Source organism: Mastigoproctus giganteus, chromosome 9, assembly GCF_048544385.1.
Source record: "Mastigoproctus giganteus isolate SK-2022 chromosome 9, ASM4854438v1, whole genome shotgun sequence".
NCBI classification, from domain to species: domain Eukaryota; kingdom Metazoa; phylum Arthropoda; class Arachnida; order Uropygi; family Thelyphonidae; genus Mastigoproctus; species Mastigoproctus giganteus.
The window spans coordinates 52,679,324-52,697,330 of NC_143583.1; the positions used below are offsets into that span (position 1 = coordinate 52,679,324).

The 18,007-nt window shown below is 36.8% G+C and overlaps 1 protein-coding gene across 2 annotated transcripts in view; it reads right to left on the reverse strand.

Annotated features, from left to right (window-relative positions):
- LOC150080219 (protein lifeguard 2-like) overlaps positions 1–18,007 on the reverse strand; it is a 178,329-nt gene that overhangs the window by 132,636 nt on the left and 27,686 nt on the right. For both annotated transcript variants that reach the window (XM_090381091.1, XM_090381089.1), the window contains exons 2-3: positions 13,978–14,340; positions 2,661–2,803 (exon numbers count right to left, since the gene is read on the reverse strand). In XM_090381091.1, coding sequence (XP_090237217.1) covers positions 2,661–2,803; positions 13,978–14,326 — 492 coding nt within the window. In that variant the 5' untranslated portion in view covers positions 14,327–14,340. The remainder of the gene's footprint in view (positions 1–2,660; positions 2,804–13,977; positions 14,341–18,007) is intronic.

The window sequence follows — 18,007 nt, forward strand, 5'->3', positions numbered from 1 at the left end:
TGATTATTTATTGTGTTTGGTAATGTTTTGGTTACAAATGTGTGTTCAACCTTGGGTGGTCGGCACCTAACCCTATTTTTCCCATAGGGCCTGTTTATATTGCACGAAATTTGTGTTTTGCTATAAACTGCGAGGTGATCTGATTGAGGTGTATCGTGCTATATGAGGACTGACTGTACTTGTGTCAGCCTTTGATCCTCCTTTGTGAATTGGGGTCACATTTGCACATCTCCAGTCTATGGGTACCTCCCCTGAGTCCAAAGAAGCTCTCATAATTATGGCAAAGGGTTTGCTTGCTTACTTTGTTGCCTCCTTTAATATAACTGGATAGATCCCATCCACCCCAGGTGCCTTTTTATGTTTATCCTCAACAATTTCTCCTCCACTTTCCTTTCAGTTATTAGAAAATGATCTAGCTCACTGCCAGAGTTTACTTCACCTCTGGCATTCCCCTTCCTGAATAACTCCTCGTGTGTGAATGTATGTCCAAAATACTCATTTAGTTTGTTAGCCACCTGAGCAGGATCCTCAACCGTTGAACCATCAATATCCAGTGGACCAATCTGATTCATCCCTTTCCTTCTAGGGTTTACATAGGTAAAGAACTCTTTTCTGTTTTTCTTTGTATCCTTTGCCAAGGATTTCTCATAATCTGCCTTTGCCTGCCTAATCTCCTTTGTGACTTGGTTACAGACCAGCTTATATCTATCATAGGCTTCCATATCACCCATTAATTTATATGTAGCCCATGCATTTTTCTTCTCTGCCGTATGGCTCATTAGTTCATCTGACATCCATTTAGGTCTAAACCTTGAACAATATTTCTTAGTTGGTCAGCCTAGTATGTAAAGCCTAGTAGCTTCCAAGATAAGTTCTTTGAATGCTTCCCATTTTGAATTTGCTGTTAAATTAAAAATTTAACAATCTAATTGAGAGAATATATCACATGAAATACAATAACTAAGTGATTCACACTTTGGAAACCATTAAAGTAGCTGGTTCCCCCTATGTGAGATATTGAGTTTGCTTCTACTAGTGTCTGTTATGAAATTTGTGTTTTGCTATAAACTGCAAGGTGATCTGATTGAGGTGTATAAAGCCTTGAATGGTTTCAGCATGCTCAATGCTGATGGGATTCTTCCTGTTGCTCAGAATTGCCTGAAAAAGTATAAATTCAAATTGAGGAAAGACAATTGTAGGATAGATGTGTGGAAGTTTTGCCTTTGCCCAGCAGGTGGTTGATTGCTGGAACAAACTTCCATCTGTTGTTGTAGAAGCTGATAGCTGAAGAAGTAGATTCAAGGCAGAACTAGACAAACGTTTGGAGTGAGTGGAGGGGTGAAATGAGAAGGGATTTTTTTTTGATGATGCTATATAAGCTTTCTTTCTTGCATCATGTGGGACTGCTAATGCTAACTGAATTTTTATTATCTCTCTCTCTCTCTCTCTCTCTCTCTCTCTCTCTCTCTCTCTCTCGGGGACATATCACACTTGTGTTATATATGTGAAACCATGGTATAACAAGGAGCAGTGTATTAAGGTTGCACTGCATAATAGAAAGAAGTGAGGAATATTTATTTATTTATTACCGTGATAAAAACATATCACTGTGATTCATAATGATAAATTTGTTCACAACTTTGGTTACTGTGAGAGTCTGCATTTCTTTAGTAATGGCATGAAGAGGCAACATTCATCAGCTGTTTTGCATTGACAGAATGGAGACATCAACATTAAGAAAGATATAACCTAATTTTTCTTTGTTACATATGATATGCTTATGTCAAGAAATATTAGAACTTAGGGCTATATTCAGTAAAGATAAATGATTTTGTAATTTGGTGGATGTGAGCATGGGAACAACAAACTCTTTATGAGAAATAAGATCCAGAAGTTGGTCTTTAGGAGTCAAATAACTAAGTTTTCTTCTCCCAATTGTAGAATTACCTGGAGATTCGTATTTAAGGAGTAGGCAAAAGAAAAAAAAAAACAAAATCTTGGAGACTACAGCATTAGCCATGAAGTTAGAAGACAGGATACCATTAGTATCAGTATTTAATATTAGCCATATGGCACAAGGAAGCTCCAGGCTTCTATTGCACCAACCAAAAATAAATAAATAAATAAAAATAATAAATAAATAAAAACAATAAATCAATAAACTACCTATGTGATTACATGCAGTGAGCAATTGGAGAATAAACTGGTTATCCAGCTGCAAAAAAAACATAAGGCAGACCATAAGAGAGAAGCTTGTTCAGAAGATCCTTATGCCAAATGATCAAATTCCTTAAAAATGTCAAGTGGAACCACTTTGGTTCCTCCTATGTTACTCATTTGAAATCTATGCAAAGTGATTAACATAATCCAATATATCACCAGTGTAGATTATGTTATGATGAAATCCATATTGGAGATTTGAGATCATTAATAAGATTTTTTTTTTCATAATTAAACCTTTTTTTTTTTTCCATTCCAAGTTAACAGGATTTCTAGTTTTCACTCAACCTCAAATGATAACAGATATAAATGTCAATAATAGAAGAAATAAAAACTTGCTCAAAAAATTAAATAACTGATATATTTAATTTTTTTAATGGCATATATTCAAAAATATAATAAACATTTTGTTTCTGTGAAAATAATTTAAATATAATTACCCTCCTAACAAAAGCTTTCCTTATAGCTTTATCAGAAAAGCCTTCCCAATTTCCAACTGAATTATCAGCTTCAATTTGTGATGAGGAATCAGGCTGATGGTCATATGAAGATGGAGATGGTTTTCCTTGGCCTGCAAATGACCCTAACAAGAAATTAATTACTTTAATTAAAATTCATTATTTTATTACAATTAAAAATAATATTCTAGTTAACTGACAGAGCAGTAAACAAATCGATATTTAACATAATTTGCATTAGAAAACATTTGCCTATCATACCCTTTAATAATATGTCCAACCCTTTTTAAGTTTATTCAAATTTCTAATCCAAAAAATTAGATAAATTTATTCTGACAGTCAATTACTCTCTCTGCCTGTAGGCAAATTTCCACAATCTCTCCTAAAACTATCCTTTTCCAATTTAAATGAAATTGATCTAGATCATAAATTGAAATTGATTTAGATCATAAATATGCCATCAGCATATTGTTTATTCAACCATTTTTAATCTTAAATGACTCAATTAGATCTCCATGCAGATGCCTAATTTTCAGAGATTGCATTTAACAGAACCCTAGTCTTTATTAGTAAGAATATCCTGCTTTGCTACTACCAACTTTCCTTGTCTTCTCTCACTCTTTCCAAAAGAAAAATGTCCTGCCTAAAATGCAGTTTCCATCTTTGTACTCAGTATTCCAGATGTTCCCTAATCATTGCTTTATACAATGGGATAATCACCTCTATTCCATTACTGGAAAAGTTGCTTTTCGTCACTTACATAACAAACAGCAAGTTGCATACAACCAGTTAAAACTTGAAAATCAGATAACCAGATGAAAAGAGCCTATTTTTTGGAAGTTTTGAATTTCATGTGTTGAAAGATTAAGAGTTAAGGTTTTGTTTCCACCTCTTTAAATCAACAAGTTCATGTTTGTAAATATTTTACACATCAATAGGAACTTTTTTTTTGAAAATATGAAATAACTGACGAAAACTGAATTTACTGAATTTCATGACAAGAATACAGATGTGCAGTTAAGTCCAGCTCTTATTAATAATACTCATTTGTCTGGCTCAACTGTTAATGAACAGATGGACTTCAATCTGAATGATGAGTAATAATATACAGATTCACTATCATGTAACTATTATGAATAACATGCATACTGCAACAATTAATTTGTAGTATCCTTCATATCACAATGGAAGTAGAGCACAGAAATAATAACCACTGCTAACATTTATCTTAAATGTTTCCAGCAACATATTTCTTTTAAAATGCTTAGAAAACAAGGACTACCCAACTGCATCTCATGGTGATATCTAAAGTTAAAACTTGCCTTTATTTGCTGAATATACTTAAACTAATTCAATTCCTCATTACAAAAAGTTTATCACAGAACATTACTTAATTTGTTATACCCAGTGCTTTTTTTGTAAAAAAAAAAAAAAAAAAAAAAAAAATAGGTGCCAGTACTCATTCTTTGCTATCAGGAAAAACTGAAAATTAAAAGGTTATGAAAAGTACTCTAAAAATTTTTTTCCTAATATTGTTACTTTAGCAGTAATGTTTTTGGAATAAGAACAACAAATTTAGTAAATTAACAGTTTATTAAGCATAAATTTATTATTCAAGTATATAAAAAAATAAGTAAAATGTGAGTAAAATAAGTAAAAATAATTTCATAATAAAGTTTTTGTAGAATATTCCAATTTTTTATTAAGTTCTCATCCGACACCCTCTGACGACTTATTTTCTTCCTCTTTGTGTGTCTCTTGCTGAATGACATTTCTGAAGCCGCCAAGAATCGACATATTTTGATGGATCGAAACATGTCAGCAGTGTGCCTACAATTTTAAGAAATTGTAGTGAAGAAACTGTTTTTGTCATCAACGAAGCTCTGGTTGGGCTGGCGATCAGATTCATCTGTGAAAATCCTCATTCACTCGATGAAATTGGTTTGTACTCAGAGCATCCATCAAATGTTTCAATTCTTCCAAAACCATCTTTTCAATTAGGTATTCCTGAAATCCACGAATTGTATCTCTTTCATTTAACTATAACCTAATTGACAATTTTCTAACTTCATTTTCACCAAATGCCAACAATTCATGTTTAGAAGGTTTAATACCTTCGTTGTCCTCTTTTTCCTTCTCTCGTCATTGGCATTGTCACTAGTTCTTAAATTTGAATTTTTTTTTTTTAAACTATCCAAAATATCAGTGTCATTCAGATATTCAGGTACTGTGACCATGTAAACAGAGATTGGGAAATTTACGGAAAAATGTGGATAACGCACTTCCGGGACAAAACAGATGATTATTTGTCAAGGTAAAAGAAAATCACTCTCTCCTAATTCTCGAACAGGGTGCTCACAGTTGATTCACAGTGGTGCCCAACCTACAGCCTGCCCAGAAAGTGACTAAAACAGAATTTTAAATTTTGTTAATTATCAAAAAAATTCTCATTAAATGTTTTATTCAGTAAATGTAATTGTGTATAGTACTTAATAAAATTTTCAAATATTTTCAATTTTACTTTTACATGCAACAAGATATGGAAAATGTAACACATAAAGAAATCTAAGTTTGAATTTTTTTTTTGAATATGGCTCCTGTACAAAAAAGTTTGGACACCACTGCAGTAGAAGGTGCACCAGGGCCCATTGGGAATACCCCTTGATCTGCTCACTGTTAACCAGCGCGACTTCTCCATATGTGGGACAGGTGGTCGGATAGGTTTACCAGGTACCACTAAGTTGTAGAATGGTAATCCCTTTATCTCTCTTAATTTGTGTAGCAGCACTAATTGCCTAAAGGCCAGAAATGCAAACAGTGCATACCGAGTTAATTCTCTGCTAATCCGTTTGATACAAAATTTTATTCACTCAACAGAAAGTATTTTAAATGTAACTTCCAAGGGGAATTCAAAATAATTCGCTATAAAAGGACTTCATTAAACAGAGGTCTGACTGAGTATTTAGAATTATAAAAATGGTCATACAGTTTTATATAGAAAATATCTTAACAATAGACAGTGAAAAATGCAAATCTAGTTAAATAATTTTAAGCTTATTTGAATAGTAGGCAAACGTGAAAAAAAATTTATGGAATATTACAAATTTCGAAGTGCACTGCACCCAAATGTCATATGTCACTGTTAATAAAGGTGCCGGTACACCGTACCATTGCATACCATCCCAAAAAAAAGCACTGGGTATACCCATAACAGAACACCTTAAAGAACTGTCCTACTTCTTATTATTATTCTCTTCTTTTTACATTATGCAAGTCTACTCTCACGCAGCATGTCATGTGCTAACCTGTCATGAATATGGCAGCATAAGATAAGCAACGTGAGTTGTCTCATCAGCTATTACCTTATTATACAGAGAGAATGCAGTAACATGTAACAATATAATAAGTTTACATAATAAATCTAAACAAACTTTTTTCTGTTAATTTTGCAAGACACTTTCACAAAAATTTTAACATAGAATTATAAACTAGACTTATTTTTTTATACCTTTAAAGGAAGATTAAGTCCACGGTCCAAAGCTGAATACAGAAACATAACATAATAAAAATAATTAATTGATACTTGATAACTTACTTACCTACTTTGATTCACAAACAATGCACATGGGGAATCTCAAAAACTGCATGTTAGTACTTAGTATTAGTAGTGGCAAATGATGCAAGAAAGCATGCTTATACAACATTAGCAAAAAAAAAAAAAGAAAAAACAGTTCCCCTATCCATCCCCTTCAATAGTTTGTCTAGTTCTTCCTTGAATTTATTCAAACTACCACTACTACTACTACTTCCACAACAACAGATGGTAACTTGTTCCAACAATCAACCATCCACTAGCTGAAGGCAAACTTCCACGCATCTATTCTGTAACCATCCTTCCTTAATTTGAATTTATATCCTCTCATGTGCATAGTTTGAGCAAGAGGAAGAATCCCATTAGCAGTGGGTTTGTTCAAGCCATTCAAAGCCTCAAACAATTCAAATCAGATCGCCTTGAAGGCGATCTGATTTGAAGCACTGAAGATGTGGCCTAACTATTGCCTTATACAATGGGATAATCACCTTATCCCTACTTGCAAAATTCCTGTATATAATTGACAAAACCTGCTGGGACTTCAGTAAGTAGTTCATGTGTAAGGCCAAACACTTTTATGCTCCGCATTTTTTTCCAGTTTGTGTTTTTTCCCTCTGTAATGCGGTGGCGCCTCCGTAGCCAGGTGGGAAGGAGCAGCAGTGCGTAGCACACACTTCTTGATTAGACCGGGGTTCGAGCCCATCACCATCAAATACGGAGGATGCGGAAAGGTCAGGGAATGACCACCACATATCCCAGAGCAATATGGCCTTAGTTGCTAATGCGCCTAAAAACCAAAAACAACCTCTGTAATGCCTAGTAATTAGTATCATAGGACTTCTAATGAAGAGCTAAATAAGATGTCCACTCTGCATGGAAGTTTTCACCAGATATATATAAATCGAATATTTTTTCGAAAAACAAGTACAGTATTAATTTGCCACATGAATCAAAAAGCCATTTCAAGGTAAAGTTTTTCTAGACACTGACCTCCCTCTAGGTGGTTTTTAATTCTTTTAATCACTGGAGCTACTATCTCGTATACATATAGATCACCTGACTGAGCTCATTCACGTTTCCAGCTATTCAATATCGACAGACTGACTCACTTCTATTTCCAGTTTTCTATAGTATATACTGCCTCAATATTTAAATTTAAAAAATTGTCATATTTCTCAAAATGTCAGACATGTCAGATACTGACTCTGAGCCATGGGCATTGCCTGTTGTAACACTAATTAGCCCAAATAAGAATTAACTCCCACAAGAGGATCCTGAAGATGACTAGCTTGACCAGCATACCTGTCCAGATTAAAAGAGGAGAGTCCGGAGAGCAACACCTCACACTGGCACGAAGTCCCAGCCTTGCCTGTGCACTGACCCCCCCTCTCCATATCATCTGCATGGACCCACCCAAACTAACTACAGATCAAGGCAAACTTAACATTCCTTATGATTCCCCTGTGGCCTGGCCCATGTCATGCAGATTAGGACAGAGCTAGAAACCTTCATATCGCAGCAGCCGAACAGGATCACCTTAGCTGCCAGGTCTAAGATAATAAATATGTGATCAAAAATAGAAATAATTTTACTTAAACTACACGTGGACAATGAAAGTTTTAAGGACCAGAGTGACATCCTTTTGGACGAGCATAGTGGAAAACAAATCACACTTTGGAAAGGGTGGAGCCCTCTCCAGCTGACACCAACACAGAAGCCACTTATCAAAGAGCCAAACTTCCTTATTATCTGTCTGCCCCACTAAGGATAATAAACTCGAGTCTGGTGATGCCATCAAATTATGATGAAACCTTATGATGAAAACCAAGGTCATGAGCAAGTTATGCTGAAAATCATATATACTAAGAGTGACCGCAAGGCAAGGAACCTGGAGATTATTATTGAAACAATTACTAGGGAGGAGGTTCAAACTATTATGACACACCCTTAAGTTGCTAACATTGACCTGAGGGCAGAGGCCCCCCTCACAAGAAAGGCTCTCTATAGTCCTCTTTGATGTGGGAAAATTTGTTACCCAGGAGGAATTGGTAGAGGAGATTTACCAGAGAAACCTGCAGGCCTTCCTAGACAGCCAGGTCCTCACCCAAGAACTACTACCTAGATATACCACAAAATTATAATCAAACTCCGGCTGCAACTGAATAATTGAAATGTCCCCAAGAATATGGAATATTCTAAAATCATAAGAGTGTGTCTACATGGGATGGGAAGTGCCTTCATCAGGCTCAACTCCCCCAGCAATCTTACTCACTACCTCCAGGATAGAATTATTTCTGTTAACAACTGCCTACCAACACATCACCACCAGGGGCTGTCCTCAAGGCTCTGTTCTGGGTCCCTTCCTATGGTCCATTGTCTTGAATGGTTTTATTGCCTTGGATCTGAGAAAGTCCAACTGAATCAAATTTGATCCTCACTGTGCCTGCAAATTCAGAGCCGTCCTGGAAGATAGAACCAACAATGCCATTGGTGCACTTCACTCCTGAACCTAGGAAAATAAACTAACCATTTTATCAGACAAGGAACAAGGCTATTCTACTCAAAGGAAAACTCAATGTCACTGAGATCAAAATTGGACTAAACTTCCATCAGTCTCATCGCTGAAATAAAATATCTTGGGATAATAATCAACAACAAGCTCACCTTCATCTCTCACATTACATACTTTTCCACTAGGATTAGAAAGTACACTGCAATGCTTAAGTGCATCACTCGTGCTGATTGGGCCTACATGGCAAAACTGATATTTCGATACAAAGCTGCTTTCCTTCTCATTGTATGCTGCAGTGCTAACACCTGTGCCCACAGGGCTGTCCTAGGAAATAACTCCAAAAAGCTACAGTCCATTCAGAGAACAATGTTGCTCTCCATTTCCAGGGTGTGCTGCAATGTCAGCACCCTGGCCCTCCAGGTCCTTGCAAGGACTCTCCCCTGGACCTGGAGGTCATTTGCTATGGACTCCTGTACAGACTGAACAAAAGGAATACTCACTATCATCCCAGATGTAACTATACATATAGCAAAAAATATCAAGCAGGAAATTAAAGATATCAGCAACCACCTCCACTGTATCTGGCATACTAGATGGGAAAATACCCCTAAAGGCCCAACCACCAAAAGATTTCTTCCCCAGGTTTCCATAACAATCCTGAAGCCTTCTCCCTGGTTCACACTGGGCCATTACATCACATTTTTGTTGATGGGGCATGGTTCCCTCAACTTAAAACTCACTCAACTGGGTATTAAAGACAATCTCTACCACTCCTGTGATGGACTGGAAGATTGGGAACATGTTCTATACTCCTGCTCCACTATGAGGACCTCAGGGTCAATCTCATCACAGTGGTACATGACTTGCCTGTTAGCAAGGAACATATGTTCATACTTGGGCAGGAGCACTACAATGCTCTCTCCCACTTTGCCCAGGGTGTCTTCCTCCATCAAAGGGCACTATCAAGAAATGACATCAATACCAACAATGCAAATGCAGATGCCAGCTTATGACTGCCTCTAAATGTGGACTCTCCCTGAAATTGATTACATTTTCACCATATCATTAGACGATCTACTAATGGACTTACTCTCAGATATGACAACTGACATTGCTCTGTGATATGGGATCCATAAACTATGTACTCTTGCTGACATCTTTCTTAGATGATATAGGATTGCTAGTGCTGACCCGCTACAGGATGCTATCCGACTACTTCTTGGGACACTCTTTGCCTATAGTTTTTTGCTTTAGATACTCCCTTCCCCCCTTCTACCATTTTTCCCATTTCATCTGAACTTTGGTCACCTACTTCAGGCCACTATAACCACCACTTTCCCCCTCTCTATTTTCCTATGCTCTTATTGAAGATTTTTTTTTTTTTTTTGGGCCTAACATAAAAAGCTCAGGCAACTCTGTGTCAGTTGCCATCTACTACCTGGCCTACCTCCCTGGGGTAGCAACAGTCAAAGTGAGCCCCATCAGGAACCTGAGCTAAACAGCCATAAGAAAAATACAACCCAACACTACACTGCATAAACCTATAATCATACACACATTATGGCCTTTACAGTACATGTAAACTTACAGAGCCACTGTGCAAAGTTTGGGGAGAACCCCAGTAACACCTGACAACTAACACTATCACTATGAAAAAACCTCATGAGGAGTCTTAGCAGCCTGTCTGCACTGATCAGAGAAATTCATATCAGACAGCACAATTACTCCCAGGTTCTTTTCATTTTCCACTGCCCTGAATGTAGTACCACACAGTTCATAAATTACTCTGAGATTACTACTACCCATATGCAGCACTTTGCACTTGACAATGTTAAACTTCAACTGCCATTTCTCAGCCCATCTGCCTAATTTTTCCTGTAGATCTTGCTGCAGCAGCATACCTTCATTACTGTCATTAACCATCCTGCCGACCTTTGTATCATTTGTAAATTATATATCAATCCTGATATATCCTCATCAATATCATTAATAAATACAGAAAACAACGATGGGACCACACCGAACACTGTGGGACTCCACTAATAGCATTAGTCCATGAAGAGTAGTGTGAATTGGTAAACCACTCTCTGTTCTCCCACTCAACCATCGCTCAATCCATAGCAGCAATTTGCTCTTAACGCCACACTGCTCTAATTCGTAGAGCAGTTTTTTTTTTTTTTTTTTTTATGTGCAACAATATCAACAGCTTTCCTAAAATCTAAATATATGATATCAAAATTATTTTTTGCATCCAGTTCCTTTGTCACTGCATCATAGTATTCAATCAAATTGGTCAGACAAGTTCTCCTCTTAAATGCATTCTGTGACTGAAGTACAGATGTCTAGATGGTCTTGCATTACTTCTTTAACCAGTAACTCCATTATTTTTCCTCAAACAGAAGTTAAGCTAACAGGTTTATAATTACTCATATTAGACTTCAGTCCCCCTTTGCGAAATGAGGATACATTTGCATCTCCAGTCCACAGGGACCTCTAGTCAATCCAAAGATGTTCCCATAATTAAGGCCAAAGGTTTTCTTACCCTCTTTGCTACTTCCTTTAATATAATTAGATAGATCCCATCCACTTCAGGTGCCTTTTTTTATGTTTTAATTTCAACAGTTTCTTTTTGACATTCCTCTGAGGTATCACCAATTCATTCAGTTCTCCATTAGAGTTTGATAAACTTCTGGCATCCCCCTCCCCAAGGAATATCTATGATCAATTTCAATCATCATTGTGAAAGTGTCACCAAGACACTATCTGGACAATTCTTTGTGGAGGAATCTGCAACTGAAACAAAACAAATCAAAATGAACTCTAAATGGGCCAGGTGACTGAAAAAGACGAAGCATTATATGGAGACTGTGGAACCAGTTGTAGAAAAGCAAATTGTCTTTCAAAGACCTGCACAAACCTGCAATCTTGTCACTTTGACACAAGATGGCTATATCTAATCCTAACTGTACTGTTTCAAAGTGTGGCAGCTTGCTTTAGTTCCTGTTAGTAATCGTATTTGCCAAATAGTGCAAGAAAGCAGCAGACTTTTGCTGCACTGGAAAAAAAAATAAAAAATACTACACCAAGTAGATAAGAAAACACAAATTACATATTTTTGTACCCAGGTAAATATCAAGTAGACCTTTGAATTTATTCAAACTCTCAGAACAAACTCTCTGGTTTAGAACAGTGAGAATTCCACCTTGACCTATAAAACCAATTATTGGACCTATAAGAGGGCTTATATCCAGACATGCTCATACAGAGGGCTTCATGAGGTGTTTTATGTGCAATGACCAGCTGTCTGAGTTCTCTTAATGTTCCAACCCAAAAAAGCTATAAGAATTGGTGTCAAAATTATGTCAGCTAAACCAAAGAGCAATAGGCCATAATACTATTCACTGATGAGTCTAGATACAGTCTTAATGGATTCTCAATATATTTTCACATGAAGGGAATAGGAAACCATATTCTACACCATTAACATTGTGTTGTTGTTGTTATTTGGTTTTTAGGAGCATTAGCAACTAAGGCCATATTGCTCCGGGGATATGCGGTGATCATTCTCTGACCTTTCCGCATCCTCTGTATTTGGTAGTCACGGGCTCGAACCCCGGTCTAATCAAGAAGCATGTGTTAAGCACTGCTACACCTGGCTACAATTAACATTGTGGAAAGAGACATATTTGAAGATGGTGGGTTAGTGGTGTGGACTATAATTACCACCAATAGTGAGATAGCATTATGTTCACAATTTTGCATGAGCAATTTGTCCAGACTTCCTAATGGCTGATGATGTATGCCCCTATAGAGATAACAAATGATAATGCATGCTCCTACAGAGCTTCCTAGTGTCTATAAATTTAAAAAAAAAGTGCATAAAATTAAAAAATAAAGATGACTGCAAGAGAGAGATGTGCAAAAATTTGCTTTCAGCTGATAATTTGTTGAATACAGCTAGGCCTTGCATAACGCGAGTTCGATTAACGTGATATTCAGTTAAAGCTATTTGAAAAATGATACCACTTTTCACTTTACACAATGCAAATTTCCAGTTAACGTGATCTTTTTTTTTTTTTTTATGCGATAGTTGAAAAAGATTTGAATCGCGCGTTAAGCTTACCGCGAGTCGTATGGTCAATAAACAAACGTTTGCCTGCTGCCCGCCTCAGTGTGTTCCATCAACCATCGGAAGAAGACGTATTTGTCTCCTGCTAATAAAGTCAATGCAGACTTGCATTTAAAAATTCAAATTTTTAAATGAGCCAGATGAAAAATGTTACTGCTAAGGAGATAATGGTAAAAGAATTAGATGAAATCTTTCGTATCGCATAGAACCTCAAACAAAAGGTTTGATGTTCTCTGCGATATTTATTTCGCCAGGGCCCAGAGAAGATTGTTGTCGGCTATCGGAAATTGATTGATGAAAAGAGAGAGTCAACACTGTTCAAATATTTCCGCAACAGTAATTTCTTCCTTGTGTATTTTATGTCAGAGGTTCCCAAAGTTTCTCGGTTCACGGCGCCTTTAATGTCTCAGTAATTTTTTCAAGGCGCACCCAGACCGAAAGAAATACCTAACAGTTTCGTTTAGTAGTTAGGTCCAAACATCTTAATAAGAAATGCTAAAACTGAACTACCTAGAGCTAGTAGTTTGCGCGGTGTCTGACAGTTGTCGAGTATCGCTGTGTTTCCCTCGAAAATTTAAAATATTCCGCGGCGCATAGTTTAATAACCGCTGTTTTATGCAATAAATATTTAATTCCTTAATTATTTTCATTATCTTTTACATTATATACAGTTAAAAAGTTATTTAAAAGATATTTTTAAAATTCTTTATGGACATTCCAGAAGGTCAAGGACCAATTATAATTTTTCCTATTGGTTATGATATTCGATTAACGCGTTTCCGTTTTGGGCAATCCGCTAGCAGGACAAATTAATCGTGTTAATCGAGGCCCTCCTGTATTCTGGACTATAATTTACAGTCATGCAAATTAAACAATTCAGATGTCCAATGGCCACACAGAGATTAAATAATAAAATCAGTCATTACTTCTTCGTTATAACTCATTGCCACAATAACACATTAAAATCTTTACTCTCATTTTCAAATAGATATTTGATAAGAGAAGCTTTAATTAAACTGATGGTACACTGAGCTAAAGTTAGAATAGAGCAATTATTATTACTTACATTGGGGTTGTCCTGGTGGATATCCTGAGGTCTCCTGAACATGTGGTAGATTAACTGATGGTGGTGGAGGACCCATCTCACTATATCCACCAGGGGATGCTCCAGTTGTTACAGGAAAGGATCCTACTGCACCTGGATATGGTGGTGGTGGTGGTTCTGGTCCAAAACCAGATGGTGGTGGTGCAAAACCAGATGGTGGTGGTGGTGCAAAACCAGATGGTGGTGGTGGTGCAAAACCAGATGGTGGTGGTGGTGGTGCAAAACCAGATGGTGGTGGTGGTGGTGCAAAACCAGATGGTGGTGGTGGTGCAAAACCAGAATATGGTGCACTAGCTTTCCCGTCATTCATTGCACTTCAATTTCCTTAAAATAAATGAAATTGTTAAATTACACGGGGGGGAAAAAAAAAAAAACACAGAAATCAAGCAAACATTTCAGGAACAAAAGGCACTTTCTGTTATGTATAATATGAATATTATTACTACTTATATAGGTCTCCGTATATAGGACTTATATAAACCATCAATTAGTAATATGGAACTCTTATCTATGTATTAGGAAGAATCTTTACTGCAATGCTTGGAATGATAATTTACATAACAGTAGTTGCAACAGCCTGTCATGGCACAGTGGCCAGTGTGTTAACAACATACTATAGAGACATTGCCTCAATAAGCCAAAAATGGATAAATAAATAAATAGTAAAATAATAAATAAGCAAAATAAAGTACAGAAAAGTGGAGAAGTGATTTGAATATACTACATACATAGAACATCAAGTGAGTGTACAAAACCATTTGTTTTAAAATACATACTATAAGGATATACATTGAAGTGCAAAATTATATACATAGTTGATTAGATTAAGAGTATACACTGCTCAAGTTATAATAGTAGTAGCCGTGGCCACCCCACTGAGTATTCTTTTCCTATATTGTTGATCTTGACAGAACTTGAAGTCAATATCTAAGTCCTGGACTCGAGATAGAATCTGCTGAGGAAGAAACAGTCTGACAGGTGAAGGCGTCTTTGCAGAGGTCATAGCTGGAGAGTTGCTCGTAGACAAGCCACTGGGATCCTACATGCACAGTTGTCCCAGAAGGAGGCGGAGGAGATGAGACCAGTCATGAGCTTTATTGTTGTGACGAGCCTCCTTTCATTAATAAGCCATGTGAGCCTTGGATTAACAGTTAAAAAAAAACCATTCCCACATCGCTGATATAAACTAGATAATGAAGGAAAAACTATTTTATATATATTAATCATACTGATGAATTCTTGTTTTGACAATCACTTGCAGATAATCTTGTACAGAAGGAGTTATGTTCAGCAATTTAAGAACATTTCACAGAACAACATTACATTCTGCAATATTTCGTCTGGAAAGAAATATCAAAAACAAACTAGATAAATTTTATAAAAATTAACATATACGAATATATATCGAAAATTTTCATTACTGATCAGTATTTTGAATGATCAGTAAATTACTTCCATGGGCACTTCTGAATGGCATCTGTAATTTCTCCCCACCCCTCTCTCTCTTTAAAACCAGTCCAAACATGTGCCACAACCACACCCAGCATCCATTTACTGCCCAACTTCAAACTCGCATAACCAACTTTCATTCTTCCTCGTTTATCCTTTCAACTTCTGTTTTCTGGAAAAACCTTCCTTCACACCGGTTTCTAGAAAATTACAATAAACAGAAATTAAAGTCTAATGTCAACAAGTATCTTCTGCCTTCTCAACCTTCAACCAATACACAGGTACTAAGCACTAATTACTAAATCTAACTATACTGATGCTCAAATGCTAAAGGAACAAAATTACACTGTGTGCATACCTACACAATTTTGAAACCAACAACCTTTCATTAGATTAGGACAAAAAGTTAGTTTCAATGTTTCTTAATAATGCACAAAGACTGAAAAAATTATGATCTGATATTACAGTTATGCAAATGAGTTCATGAGCAACGATCAATCATCCACAAAAATATACCCTAAAAATGTGAAAAATTCATAGATAGTATGGAGATTACATACCTAGTACTGTACATACACGATACTGAATTGTTTGGATGATTCATTAATAAAAAAAAAAAAATGCAGCAGGAAGCATAGCAAATTTAACTATACTACCGCTCAAAAGCTCAAGGAACAAAGTCACATGCAGCACCCGCACAAAATTATGAAATCAACAACCGTTCATTAGATTAAGAAGAAATATTAGTTCCAGTGTTTCTTAATTATGCACGAAAAGTAGAAAAATTCTCATCTTGACTTACAGCTATGCAAATGAGTTCATGAGCAATGCATTGATCATCCACAGAAATATACCCTAAAAATAACAGGCATGTAATCTCCATGGATGCCATGGAGATTACTTACATGATATTGAATACTGGGCAAAAGTAAAGAAACCTCCACAAACAAGCTGCTTTTCTGTGACACTTGCTAAAAGAAGTGTCAGTCATGTCGAAGTTTCCCTCTAAATGTTCAGTCAGATAGCATTCCAATAGCTGCATTGGCAAAATGCAAACAGATGTGAATGAAGAATACCAGCACCTCAGTTGGCATTGTAACAACTTATGTTTTCCAGTAGACAATGTTCACCCACTGGCAATTTTCTGCGACTTTCACACTTAAATTAACTACAATTTAAGAGACAGGGAATATATTTTGTAAAAAGGATAGGTGGAACAGGACCAGGGTATGTCTGCCAGGGGCAAAGGTTGATGACGTTGTAGAGCGGATATCATCTTTCAAGGGCACAAAAGGTGATATAGTTGTACACGTTGGCACTAATGATATTAAGAGTAGGAGACCGGCGGAATTACTCAACAAGTACAGGTCACTGTTGAAAAAAAGCCGTGAAATAGGGTTGAATTTGAAAGTGTCTGCAATTCTGCCCAGACACGATAGGAGGGAGTATATGATGAGAGCCTTGTCGATCAATTCGGCCCTGGAAAGATTGTGCAAGGCTCAAGGGGTAGAATTTCTTTCAGCCTGGACTGTACTTGTTAACAGGAGAGATTGCTTCTACAGGGATGGGATACACTTAAATAGAAAGGGTGCAAGAATATTTGCTGATGCTATCGAGGCAGTGTTAGGTGGGTCGGAAAACTGCTAGTTTGGGGGGATACAAAGACTAATAGTTTAACAGTAACCGCAGGCAGAGGTGAAGGTGATTCTTGCACAACTTCTATTAGAATAAGAAGCAACCTGGAGCGAGGGGTGTTGGGGGTTTCAGGGACTGATGGCAGTCATCATGGAATAGTTGGGTATATGGGATGTGTTAGGAACAAGGAATAGGCATAGGAGCATGTATGCTTGCATGTATACCAATGCTAGAAGTATAGTAAATAAATTTGATGAATTTGAAGTGTTGGTCAAGACATCAAAGGCGGATATTGTTGGGATAGCAGAGACGTGGTGTCACAAAGATATAAGGAATGCAGAACTGGAATTTGGGGAGTACAATGTGTACAGAAAGGATAGACAGGACAGAAAGGGAGGGGGTGTTATGTTGTTAATTAAGAAAAACATAAAATCAAAGGAAGTGCACCCAGTTAATATAGATGAACAGTGCTCTGTTGAGTCGGTTTGGTGTGAGATAAGCACTGCGAAAGGAAAAATAAGAGTAGGAGTGTGTTATAGGCCTAATGACTTGAATGAGTACAATGAACAATGGTACAGAGAAATAGAGTGGGCCAGTAAATCAGAATGTCTTATAATGGGGGATTTTAACTTCCCAGATATTGACTGGAACTTGTGGGTTGGTCACTCACACACTAGTCAGACTTTTGTGGAGTTATTGGATGATTGTTTTCTGCAGCAGCATGTTCGAGAGGCAACCAGAGAAAGTAACACTCTTGATCTGGTTATCAGCAGTGATCATTCGTGTATTAAGAATTTGCAGATAAAGGAACCACTAGGTGGCAGTGATCACAGTGTGCTGAAGTGGGATTTACTCAAAGAGGTAACTACCGTCAGGGGTAAAGGAAAGGGTTTTTGCTTCCGTAAAG